This window comes from Hoplias malabaricus, chromosome 11 (assembly GCF_029633855.1).
Source record: "Hoplias malabaricus isolate fHopMal1 chromosome 11, fHopMal1.hap1, whole genome shotgun sequence".
Classification (NCBI taxonomy): Eukaryota; Metazoa; Chordata; class Actinopteri; order Characiformes; family Erythrinidae; genus Hoplias; species Hoplias malabaricus.
In genome coordinates, this window is record NC_089810.1 from 35,942,452 (window position 1) to 35,955,751 (window position 13,300).

At 44.8% G+C, this 13,300-nt stretch overlaps 1 protein-coding gene across 8 annotated transcripts in view; it reads left to right on the forward strand.

Annotated features, from left to right (window-relative positions):
* Positions 1-585, forward strand: part of LOC136709167 (cilia- and flagella-associated protein 337-like) — a 43,202-nt gene extending 42,617 nt beyond the window's left edge. For 4 of the 8 annotated variants that reach the window (XM_066684207.1, XM_066684208.1, XM_066684205.1 and 1 more), the window contains exon 21: positions 25-582. In XM_066684207.1, coding sequence (XP_066540304.1) covers positions 25-166 — 142 coding nt within the window. In that variant the 3' untranslated portion in view covers positions 167-582. Of the gene's footprint in view, positions 1-24 lie in introns of all 8 variants that reach the window. The other 4 variants (XM_066684212.1, XM_066684214.1, XM_066684210.1 and 1 more) reach the window with 3 other exon arrangements.
* The last annotated feature ends 12,715 nt before the right edge of the window (positions 586-13,300 follow it).

Genomic DNA, 13,300 nt, shown 5'->3' on the forward strand with positions numbered 1-13,300 from the left:
GCAGCTCTCATGTTTGTCTTGTAGGAGAAGCCGAGACACAGGGACTTCATGGAGTTTTACTGGGAGAAAAAACAGCTCAGGCCTCTTTCGTAAGCGTGTATTATTCCTGTCAGAACCTCGGGTCTTCACTGTTGGTTGGGTATTTATTTGTTTATTTATTTATTAAATGCCAGGTATTGTTTACATTGTCTCAAAAACCATTCATTCATTCATTGTCTGTAACCGCTAATCCAGTTCAGGGTCGCGGTGGGTCCGGACACTACCCGGAATCACTCCCTGGAGGGGGCGCCAGTCCTTCGCAGGGCGACACACACTCACACATTCACTCACACACTCACACCTACGGACACTTTTGAGTCGCCAATCCACCTACCAACGTGTGTTTTTAGACCGTGGGAGGAAACCGGAGCGCCCGGTTCTAGCTAATTCTTGTTATTTAGCATGGCTAAGCTAAGTTGCAGCTGCTCCAGAGATTTTTTTGTTTTGTAAAAATATTATAAACACTGCCTGCAGCTTAAGAATTCAGTGTTTTATCTTGTATTAAATTGTTGTAATTATATTTTATATTCTAAAATGTGGAAGTGTGGACAGGCTCTTAGATTTGTGTTCATTTTTGAGCAATTACCACATGAATCTACATTAAACATTTCACTATAAAAGAATAAACAAATAAACAAACTCTCTTCAGAACTGGAATTATGCCGCATATTTAAATGAAACAGCCTTGTCCAAAGAGATATGACTACGACTAAAATGTCCTTCTGAAGCTTAATGGTCTTTAAAAGTGTCCCAGTTTTAACCAGCCCCCTGCCTCTCTCTCTCTCTCTCCCTCTCTCTCCCTCTCCCCCCCCTCAGTGAAGGGAGATAAGATGTTATTATTGTTGTTGTTATTAAGCAATTTCATCAGGGATGAGGAGACAGAAAGCGAAGAAATTATTTAATTGAATTTCAGTTTAAATCAGAGGGAAAGCTGAGGGGACTCAAATTTATGCAGATTGCACTGAGAGTAGAAACACACACACACACACATATATACACACACACACACACACACACACACACATATATACACACACACGCGGATATGGAAAAGAAAAAAGCTACATTTGCATTTGTATAAGACAAGATTTCTCTCTATTTTCCCTCGCAGATTTGCCAAATGCTGTTTGCTCCAGTCTTCTGAAGTGTGCTTGGTTCGCATATAGTTCACTATCGAGCGAATGTGATGTTTCACACTAAGCTTTCCATTCAAATCACCATTTATTCACTACATTAGACACAGCGGCCACTTTATTAAAAACACCCTCATTCCACCTCCAATCACTGGCCTCTTAGTTCAATCACCCACTCCCCCCTCCCCCCCACTTCTACTTCCACACACTGGTCACTTTATTAGAAACACCCCCCTTCTACTTCCACTCACTGGTCACTTTATTAGAAACACCCCCCTTCTACTTCCACTCACTGGCCACTTTATTAGAAACACCCCCCTTCTACTTCCACACACTGGTCACTTTATTAGAAACACCCCCCTTCTACTTCCACTCACTGGTCACTTTATTAGAAACACCCCCCTTCTACTTCCACTCACTGGCCACTTTATTAGAAACACCCCCCTTCTACTTCCACTCACTGGCCACTTTATTAGAAACACCCCCCTTCTACTACCACTCACTGGCCACTTTATTAGAAACACCCCCCTTCTACTTCCACTCACTGGCCACTTTATTAGAAACACCCCCCTCTACTTCCACACACTGGTCACTTTATTAGAAACACCCCCCTTCTACTTCCACTCACTGGTCACTTTATTAGAAACACCCCCCTTCTACTTCCACTCACTGGTCACTTTATTAGAAACACCCCCCTTCTACTACCACTCACTGGCCACTTTATTAGAAACACCCCCCTTCTACTTCCACTCACTGGTCACTTTATTAGAAACACCCCCCTTCTACTTCCACTCACTGGTCACTTTATTAGAAACACCCCCCTCTACTTCCACTCACTGGCCACTTTATTAGAAACACCCCCCTCTACTTCCACTCACTGGCCACTTTATTAGAAACACCCCACTTCTACCTCCACTCACTGGCCACTTTATTAGAAACACCCCCCTTCTACTTCCACTCACTGGCCACTTTATTAGAAACACCCCCCTTCTACTAAATCAAATCAAATCAAATCAAATTTATTTATATAGCGCTTTTCACAACTGATGTTGTCACAAAGCAGCTTCACAGAATTCCAGTAAGACAAGATTTGACATGAAATGTAAAGACAAATGTAAAACCCTCAAGTGAGCAAGCCAGGGGCGACAGTGGCAAGGAAAAACTCCCCCAGCTGAGGAAGAAACCTTGGGAGGAACCAAGGCTCACAAGGGGTGACCCATCCTCCTCTGGTCAATCTACTGGTGATGATAGTTAGTAGTCCATGAGAACTTCAGTGTAGGGACAGCTTCAAGGCACTTGGTGGTTGCTGGAGCGTGGGCAGCTGGTCTGAAGCGTGGAGGAGGATCTCGACAGTCATCCATCAGTGTCCAGACAGACAGGTGGGCAGTCGTTTACTCGGAAAGATGTAAAGGGATGGAATTAGTTTTGAACTGTTTTGTGTTTGTAAAGTAGAAAATATGAAAATTTCCAGAGTGTGGCTAATGACTCCGGCAGATCTGACTATGACAGCATTAACTAAAAGGAGAGAACCAGAAGGACACACAGACACGGGAGCATCCTGAAACACTGGCATCCCTCCGCTCCACCGTCAACAAACCTGAGTGATCGCGAGAAGCGGCGGGACGACAGCACCAGCGTCTCAGTATACTATAATTCCCTGTGTCCATGGACCCCCCGGCTCTGCCGCCTTTATCTATGGGGGAGCATTAGCTACCAAATGATAAACTAAACAAATGAGTTTTTAGCCTACATTTGAAGATTGCGACTGTGTCTGAGTCCCGAACATTTTTTGGAAGATCATTCCAGAGTTGGGGGGCTTTATAAGAAAAGGCTCTTCCCCCAGCTGAGGCCTTCTGAATTCTGGGAACATTTAAAAATCCAGTATTCTGTGATCTGAGTGAACGTGGAGGCTACCACTCACTGGCCACTTTATTAGAAACACCCCCCTCTACTTCCACTCACTGGCCACTTTATTAGAAACACCCCCTTCTACTTCCACTCACTGGCCACTTTATTAGAAACACCCCCCTCTACTTCCACTCACTGGCCACTTTATTAGAAACACCCCCCTTCTACTACCACTCACTGGCCACTTTATTAGAAACACCCCCCTTCTACTACCACTCACTGGCCACTTTATTAGAAACACCCCCCTTCTACTTCCACTCACTGGTCACTTTATTAGAAACACCCCCCTTCTACTTCCACTCACTGGTCACTTTATTAGAAACACCCCCTTCTACTTCCACTCACTGGCCACTTTATTAGAAACAACCCCCTCTACTTCCACTCACTGGCCACTTTATTAGAAACACCCCCTTCTACTTCCACTCACTGGCCACTTTATTAGAAACACCCCCCTTCTACTTCCACTCACTGGCCACTTTATTAGAAACACCCCCCTTCTACTTCCACTCACTGGTCACTTTATTAGAAACACCCCACTTCTACTTCCACTCACTGGCCACTTTATTAGAAACACCCCCCTTCTACTTCCACTCACTGGTCACTTTATTAGAAACACCCCCTTCTACTTCCACTCACTGGCCACTTTATTAGAAACACCCCCCTTCTACTACCACTCACTGGTCACTTTATTAGAAACACCCCCTTCTACTTCCACTCACTGGTCACTTTATTAGAAACACCCCCCTTCTACTTCCACACACTGGTCACTTTATTAGAAACACCCCCCTTCTACTTCCACTCACTGGTCACTTTATTAGAAACACCCCCTTCTACTTCCACTCACTGGTCACTTTATTAGAAACACCCCCTTCTACTTCCACTCACTGGCCACTTTATTAGAAACACCCCCCTTCTACTTCAACACACTGGTCACTTTATTAGAAACACCCCCTTCTACTTCCACTCACTGGTCACTTTATTAGAAACACCCCCCTTCTACTTCCACACACTGGTCACTTTATTAGAAACACCCCCCTTCTACTTCCACTCACTGGTCACTTTATTAGAAACACCCCCTTCTACTTCCACACACTGGTCACTTTATTAGAAACACCCCCCCTTCTACTTCCACACACTGGTCACTTTATTAGAAACACCCCCCTTCTACTTCCACTCACTGGTCACTTTATTACATTTTATTATTATACTTTATTATTATTACATGGCATTTTGATTCTAGAGCCATTACATTTTTACCTTTCACCATCTGTGTATGTTTCTTTCTGTAACTCTGTGTTCCTGACTTTCTTTTTCATATAGTCTTCACTCGCTCCCCCCTTTTTCTCTTCTCTCTCGCTCTCTCTTTCTGTTGGATGTAAACACATCACAATAAACTTCAAGATTCATTTAAAAATCTGATGAAAAATCATTCCTTTGTTATGTTTCTCCACAGTTTTAAGTTCTTTCTCTGCCCTGGTTTAGTTCTGTCTTTGGTCTCGTTTTGGTTTCTTTATTGTTTACCCTTTCTCCTTCATTCTGATTGGTGATTTTCTCCTTGGTTTTCCTCTAGTTCAGTGTTTTAGTTTAGTGTCTGTCTCTCTCCAGTGTTATGTCTCCTGCTTTAGTGGTTTAGTTTTTGTCCTTTTTCAATAAAGAGTCTTCTCTGAACATACCTCCGCTACTTTGTCACTCGCACCGTGGCGTGACGGTGGAAAACATCCATTGGCAGTGTTTCAGTGTCACCTTTCACAGCTCAAAGAACTTAACTAGATGTGAGAACACAACTGCAGCAGGGAACGTGTAAGAGCACGGGATAGAAAAGAAGTAAAGGGGTGATAAAAGGAAATTAGTGGCTATTATAATAAAGAAATATATAGTGGAATGTAATAACGGGAACCGGCAAAAAGAGACTGAGAAATGGTCGTCGTCTCATAGGTAGAGTCCGGGTTAGACTTCAGACGGCAGATCTTTCTGGGCCCCTGGACTGGGGCTAGATTTGTGTAAATCTGATTCTTTCGCTGAACTCTGGCTTTAACGCAGTCCGTGGTGTGATGTGAGGACAGAGACTGAGGCGACGGTGTCAGCTCCATCAGAAAGATTACAGCGAATAGATGATGAGGCGACTGAGGCTTTCAGGTTCTCGTTTTTTCGTTTTTTTTTTTCCTCTCCCTCCTCTGTGCCTCTGGCAGGTGGTTACACCCCTCTGTCCCCACATGTCCTCCGCAGTGGCTTTTAAAGTGCTTTAAACACCAGAAAGCCCATTACACTGCCCACTCTGTCTCTCTCCGCTTTCAAAAGTCGGAGAGAACAAATCATTTGCATTGCTTTTATTGGTTTAATGTGTTTTTAATTGCAGTTTGATTACCAGCAAATACTCTCTTTTAAATAGTTTTTCATTTACAAATAAATGAATAAACAAATAGGTTCCTCACCAGAAACATCGATTACAGCAAGCACTGGGCCTGTGGGACTGTTTGTGCTTGGGTTTGAGGGCTGCGTTTTGTCCAGAGCATATGTTAAGTGTATATTTTGGAGGGTTAGCTCTTACATATACACACTACACGTCAACAATAGGAACATAGTCTTGAACCATACAATCCAACTAACTCTCGACATTAAGCCACAGACCTTAGGCTCGTGTGCGGCTGCTCCACGGTGTTCCCACTTGTTCTGCCAAATCAGCTCAGTCCTGAAAGTGTGCTGTGGTACCAAGCACCAAGCCTTAGCCCCAGATCCTTAAAAGAAACTCTAGATAATATTTAAGGATTGTTGCTCCTGGGTGTATTTTATTTTTACAGCACTGTGCTGAAATGAAGGCGAAGTAGGAGCGAAGCGGGGGTTGGGGGGTTCCAACCCTCCTCCAAAATATAGATGTAGTGCAGTTTCTACAGTGCTGAGCCTGCAGTAGCAACAACAGAGACCCTATACTCCCTATTACTGAAACATCACGATATCTGTGAGTTTAAGGTAAAAATACCACCAAAGTGTCCCTTTAGGTTCTGACAAATGTGGACAGTGGCCTCCATGGATCAGACTCGTCTGGACTGAAATTTGAAGACCACGTCAACACCCTGAACTCTTTCATGTTACTCAAACTATTCCTGAAAAATAGCTGCTGTGTAGCAGGATGGATTAATTCATTCATTCATTATCTGTAAGCTCTTATCCAGTTCAGGGTCGCCGTGGGTCCAGAGCCTACCTGGAATCATTGGGCGCAAGGTGGCAACACACCCTGGTAGGAGCGCCAGTCCTTCACAGGGCAACACACACTCACCTACGGACACTTTTGGGTCGCCAATCCACCTACCAACGTGTGTTTTTGGACTGTGGGAGGAAACCGGAGCACCCGGAGGAAACCCATGCAGACACAGGGAGAACACACCACACTCCTCACAGACAGTCACCCGGAGGAAACCCACGCAGACACAGGGAGAACACACCACACTCCTCACAGACAGTCACCCGGTGGAAACCCACACAGACACAGGGAGAACACACCACACTCCTCACAGAAAGTCACCCGGAGGAAACCCACACAGACACAGGGAGAACACACCAAACTCCTCACAGACAGTCACCCGGAGCGGGAATCAAACCCACAACCTCCAGGTCCCTGGAGCTGTGTGACTGCGACACCTACATGTTGCACCACCGTGCCGCCCAGGATGGATTAATGAATAATGAATATCTGCAACAATGGTCAGGTGTCATCCATATGCCTACGATGCACTGTGTTTTCTGACCCCTGGAGGCTACATTTTTAGAAGTGTATGCTACAGTAGCTTGTCTGTGGGACTGGGCTGTACAGCCTGGCCTTCACTCCTGATGCACTTTTGCCCCTCAGTTCTTATTAGAGTTGCTCATGTCCTTATTCCAGGCTCGTTTTCCTTTATTCCGACATGTGTCACCGTCATGAACTGAGTGTTTACTTGATGCCTGTATACTTCCCCCTGTGACCGGGGCTATTGTAATAAGATGTTAATCAATGTTATTAACTTCACTGTTCAGTGGTTGTATTGTTGTGGCTGATTGGTCCATATAACAAGACACACACTGTATATTTGAATAGCGCCAGGGAGTGTCCTGTGGCTCTGAAGGAGAGAGAGAGAGAAAGAGTGAGGAGAGAGAGTATTACAGAGAGTTGAGGATATATATGGGTTTTTCTCGTGTGCACCACTGCTGAGAGGCATCCGAGAGATTTCTTTCTCTCTTTGCCTTTGATTCTCTCTCTCTCTCTCTCTCTCTCTCTCTCTCTAGGAGGTTGATTTTGGTGAGATGAACAGACTGAGAGTATATTGGAGGTGAAGTGGGAGCTCTTCAGGAAGCTTAAACGTGGAGGAACGGTGAGGTGTTAAAGCTCCTTCACTCGTTTGCTCTCCGTCTCTCCACAGATGATGGGAGGATGGGAGGACGGAGGGATGAAGGAGGCTGCTGTTATTGGCAATAAGAACAAAACACAGCTGAGAGAATGGCTCTCTCCTCTCAGGATGGAATCTAAAGCTAAATGTGTTCTTGTGTGAGGGGAGAAAGAAAGAGTGAAAGAAAACACTGATCAAAACAGTGATTCACTGCATAGGTCCATAACTCTAAAGACCCTACTGTAGATAATAGATAACAGAAGCTAAAGGCTCCCTAGTTAGCACAGTGTTAGCATAAACACTCTCAATCAGTTCCAGTTTACCGGTTCTTAACCCATCTCCATGTTCTACACGTCCTGAAATGCTCCTTATCTCTCTCTCGCTTTCTGGATGATGATGATGAAGATGATGATGATGATGAGGGTTATAAACATCTTGATGAGATCATTGTGTCACACCATCAGTCTTCACACTCCTCTAGCCCACACTGGATGATACAGGTGCGTCTCCATAAATGAGAATATCATCAAAAACTTTAGGGTTTTCATTGGCTGTGAGCCATAATCATCAACATTAAGTGGAAAAAAAATGTTTGAAATAGATCACTGTTTGTAATGAATCTAAATTAAAAATGAGTTTCACTTTTCACAATTAAACTTTTTGATGATATTCTAATTTATTGATCTTTGGACGATATGGAGCTAAATTCACAAAAAAATGGGTTTCTACAAACTTTAGGATGTAGAGTGCATTCACTTCACTCAGACACAGTACTGACGCTCGTACTTAAGTATTTACAAATCATGGTAAGTAACTATGTGTTGGTGCTGTGTGTAGTGTGATGGTGTGTGTGTGTCGTTGCAGTGTGTAGGGTGATGGTGTGTGTTGGTGCTGTGTGTAGTTTGATGGTGTGTGTGTGTAGGGTGATGGTGTGTGTTGCTGTTTGTAGTGTAATGGTGTGCGTTGATGCTGTATGTAGGTTGATGGTGTGTGTGTGTGTGTTGGTGCTGTGTGTAGTTTGATGGTGTGTGTGGGTGCTGTGTGTAGCGTGATGGTGTGTGTGTGTGTGTTGGTGCTGTGTGTAGCGTGATGGTGTGTGTGTGTGTGTTGGTGCTGTGTGTAGTGTAATGGCGAGTGTGTGTCGGTGCTGTGTGTAGTGTAATGGTGTGTGTGTGTAGTGTGATGGTGAGTGTGTGTCGGTGCTGTGTGTAGTGTGATAGCGAGTGTGTGTCGGTGCTCTGTGTGTGTGTGTGTGTGTGTGTTGGTGCTATGTTTAGTGTGATTGTGTGTGTGTGTGTGTGTTGGTGCTATATTTAGTGTGATGGTGTATGTGTGTAGTGTGATGGTGTGTGTGTCGGTGCTGTGTGTAGGGTGATGGTGTGTGTGTGTCGGTGCTCTGTGTGTGTTGGTGCTGTGTGTAGTGTGATGGTGTGTGTGTGTGTGTTGGTGCTATGTTTAGTGTGATGGTGTGTGTGTCGGTGCTGTGTGTCGGTGCTCTGTGTGTGTTTGTGTTGGTGCTGTGTGTAGTGTGATGGTGTGTGTGTGTTGGTGCTGTGTGTGTGTGTCTGTGCTGTGTGTATGTGTGTGTCTGTGGACAGACTGTGGCTGTGGGTCACTAGTGGACAGCAGGGTGTTATTATATCTCTAGCGTAAAAGACCATTCTAATCGTAAGCCTATGTTTAGAAAAACTGTAAAGTACAGTGTCCTCTACCAGCCAAAGACACCTGGAAACCAGAGGAAACTCTAGCAGGGAGAACTGTGGCAGTCCCAAATACACAACTGTATCAGAAGAGACAGGAGACTCACAAGGCAGATGACATCTTCAAGAGCAGCTTAAGTAAGAGTCTCAGTTTCGGTGCAGAAGAGTAGAGCTGGAGCTGGAGCTTTGACAGGTGGAGTGTCAGTAAAAAAAGCCAATGAAAAGATCACACGAAATAAGAATAAAGTTCTTGGCTGGACCACGCAGAACCTCTTATTCAACCCAGTGCAGTTTTATTTATAGAGCACACAGCTTTTCACAGCTGGTGTTGTCACTGAGCGGCTTTACAGAATCCTCAGACTTAGGCCCCAAAAGGCCAGGGGCAACACGGTCAGGAAACCCCCCTCAGAACAAGAGGAAGACCCCTTCAGAGCAGCCATAACTCAAAGGGGGAGACCGTCCTGTTTGGGTCAACACTGGAGCAAATCAATAGAAGTAATATACATGAATAATCAAAGTCATGTGTCAGTCATCAACGTAAAACTATAACAGGGAAATTAATCTGTATTTTAAAAAGAACATGATCAAAAACAGCCCCATAAGAAGCCCAGCCAACAAGGACACTGTGTAGCGCCACCTGAGGTATAATATTACAGTTTTCTACTCTGTTGAACGTTTTCATGGGAGGGGGGAAAACTTTTCAAGATGTGTGGTGACCATGGTGGCCATTTTGAAGTCGGCCATTTTGGATCCAACTATTGTTTTTTTCAATGGGAAGAGGGTCATGTGACACATCAAACTTATTGGGAATTTCACAAGAAAAACAATGGTTGGTTTTAACATAACTTTATTCTTTCATGAGTTATTTACTAGTTTCTGACCACTTGTGTTCAAAATGTGTTCAAAGTGCTGCCCATTGTGTTGGATTGTCAATGCAACCCTCTTCTCCCACTCTTCACACACTGATAGCAACACTGCCTCACAGACAGTCACCCGGAGGAAACCCACGCAGACACAGGGAGAAAACACCACACTCCTCACAGACAGTCACCCAGAGTAAACCCACGCAGACACAGAGAGAACACACCACACTCCTCACAGACAGTCACCCGGAGGAAACCCACGCAGACACAGGGAGAACACACCACACTCCTCACAGACAGTCACCCGGAGGAAACCCACGCAGACACAGGGAGAACACACCACACTCCTCACAGGCAGTCACCCGGAGAAAACCCACGCAGACACAGGGAGAACACACCAAACTCTTCACAGACAGTCACCGGAGCGGGAATCGAACCCACAACCTCTAGGACCCTGGGGCCACCGTGCCGCCCATTAAAAGAAAAACAATAAAATGAAAAAGAATAAGAAGGAAAATGAGACATTTTGGCCAAATGTATATTTAGCATGTGTAATAAAGGCATGGAATACAGTATCAGGCTCAAGCAGTTCTAGTCACACTAATCACACAGTTGCGTGGATAGAGTTCCTGAGTCTCGTCATTCTTGATTTCACACTCCTGTAGTGTCTCCCCGATGGTAGGGGTGTGAAGAGGCTGTGCTGGCAGTGGGCTGTGATATTAATGATGCTGTGCGCTCCTCTGATCACCTCCAGTTATCAGTCCAATGACTCCAGTATCATCAGCAAACTTGACTTATGTGAAGAGAGTGTAGAGCGCGGGACTCGGCGCACATCCTGGTCATTTCCACTCCTGGGTAAAGGACAGTGTTTTCTGATGGAGAATAAGAGAGAGGATGGTCCGATTTAAAACAGTGACCTTGAATGATCTTGACTCATAATAGCAGCTCAGCATCAATATTAGATCATAGGACAGGTGGAGTCACCACCATTAGTCTCTGAGTCTCCAGCTCTCTCCTGGCCGTCAGAATGATGAAAACACTGGCCTCTTGTGTGTGTGAGTGAGAGAGAGAGAGAGAGAGAGAGACTCACCCTTCCACATTAACCTCAATAAAAGGCTGATGGACAGCTGTCAGAACAAGCCACTGAGCAGAATGAGGAGAGCAAGAAGAATGGATGGAGAAGGATGAAATATGAAACAGAAAGTGACAGAAAAAAAAGAAAGAGAGAGGGGGGGACTGAAACAGACAGAAAAGAGACAGAGGTGAGCTGTAGCGAATGACAGAATGAAACAGTGAAGTTAAAGACTGAAAGAGTGAGAGAGACTAAGAGAAAAAGTGTGTGAAAGAGAGGCAGAAAGACTGAGCTGAAAGAGGAAATAGCGGTGGCAGGAGATGAAAGGATGCAAGTAAAAGAGTGAAGACAGAAAAGGAGGGAGGGGGGGTGCTGACACAGCTGTGTGATTCATTAAGCTGCAGAGGATGACGAGGATCAAAAGATCCAGTCAAATGGATGAGTAACGAGTCCGATCACAGCGAGTCAGACGAGTGTCCGTGGGCTTGAGCGAGGTCAGAAAAGGAATTTGTGAATGTGTTTGTCAAATAATGATTTTCTAGTTTAAGAGCATTATTATATTTCCCAGCCATTTTTTTTTAAACAATGCAAGTAAATAATGCAAAATGGCAACCATCTTTTTACCTCCTTGAAAACATTTCCATGTTTTAACCAATCACATTCATCCCTGCCTTTTGGCTGGTGACCAGTTATGATCCTTCTGCCTTGAAGGCAGCTCCGCCTCCAGAACCATTCTGTGTAGTGATATTGCGCATGAGCCCAGGTACCAGGGACCAAAAAGTGAGTAGAGCCGAGTAGAGTAGGTAATATCTACAGGGTGGGCCATTTATATGAATACACCTTAATAAAATTGGAATGGTAGGTAATATTAACTTCCTGCCTTTTTGAAGTCGGCCATTTTGGATCCAACTTTTGTTTTTTCAACAAAAGTGTGTTCTCCCCGTGTCTGTGTGGGTTTCCTCCGGGTGACTGTCTGTGAGGAGTGTTATGTGTTCTCCCTGTGTCTGTGTGGGTTTCCTCCGGGTGACTGTCTGTGAGGAGTGTGATGTGTTCTCCGTGTGTGATGTGTTTGGTTTCCTCCCACAGTCGTTGGTAGGTTGATTGGCGACTCAAAAGTGTCCGTAGGTGTGAGTGTGTGTGTCTGTGTCACCCTGTGAAAGACAGGCGCCCCCTCCAGGGTGTATTCCCGCCTTACGCCCAATGATTCCAGGTAGACTCTGGACCCACCGCGACCCTGAACTGGATAAGGGTTACAGATAATGAATGGATGAGTGTTCAGTGTAACTGTGGTTTACTGCACACACAACAATAAAATCCTTGAATCTTTGAATGCAGGAGGCATGTTGGCAGAAGTTGCCGTTATTGGAGGTCACCAACACTCATGATCACAACAGGCAGACTGGTACAAACTTATCAAAGTCTTAAAAATATAGCAATGATTTTATCATCACAGACACTGTTCTAAAGAGAGCTCTGGAACAATTTGGTTTCCACAGTGTTTTTTTTTTCTCCATGTCTCTATGTGCAGTGAGCTAACTGAATGCAATAGAAGATACATTGGTATTGCCTTCAAATCTCACTAAACAGTTGCATTTCTAGGCTGTAGCCTGAGAATCCTTCGCACTGGAACAGCATTCTGTGACATGACAGATGAGAAATAGCACCCAGCTTGTCTGCAGCCTGTGCTTTGGAGCGCAGAATGAGTGGATATGAATATAGGTGCATGTGTGGGCATAAATGGGTGGTGCCAAGGAAGATCCAGAGCAAGACTGAGCTATTCTCCAAGTGGAATAGTCCAAGTCCAAGGACGAGGTGGAACAACAACCTATAATTCGCTTGCTTTTAGCAAGGCCAGGCAAGTTTAAGACACAGAACTAATCATCTAACATCAGTACCAAGCCTCAAGCTCTTGTGGCTTCCATAAAATCCTCACAACAAAGTTCTAATACCTACCGTCCTGTGCAAATAAGTGGTTCTAGTGAATTTTAGTTCATACAGCTTGGCTTGATCTCTGGTGAAAACACAGAGAGAACTGTAACTCCGGGAGTCCAAGATCTCATTTGTTGTCCCTGTCACAGGTTGGGCATGATGGCTTTCCCGCTTCCACATCAAGCACTGTCATAGCCAATGGAGGAATCTTTCTAAGGGCATAACAGGTGTGGACTCTATGCACTCCCCTCCAAATGTCTTGAGCTCCAGTTGCACAGTTGTAGCAGCAGTTTGAAAA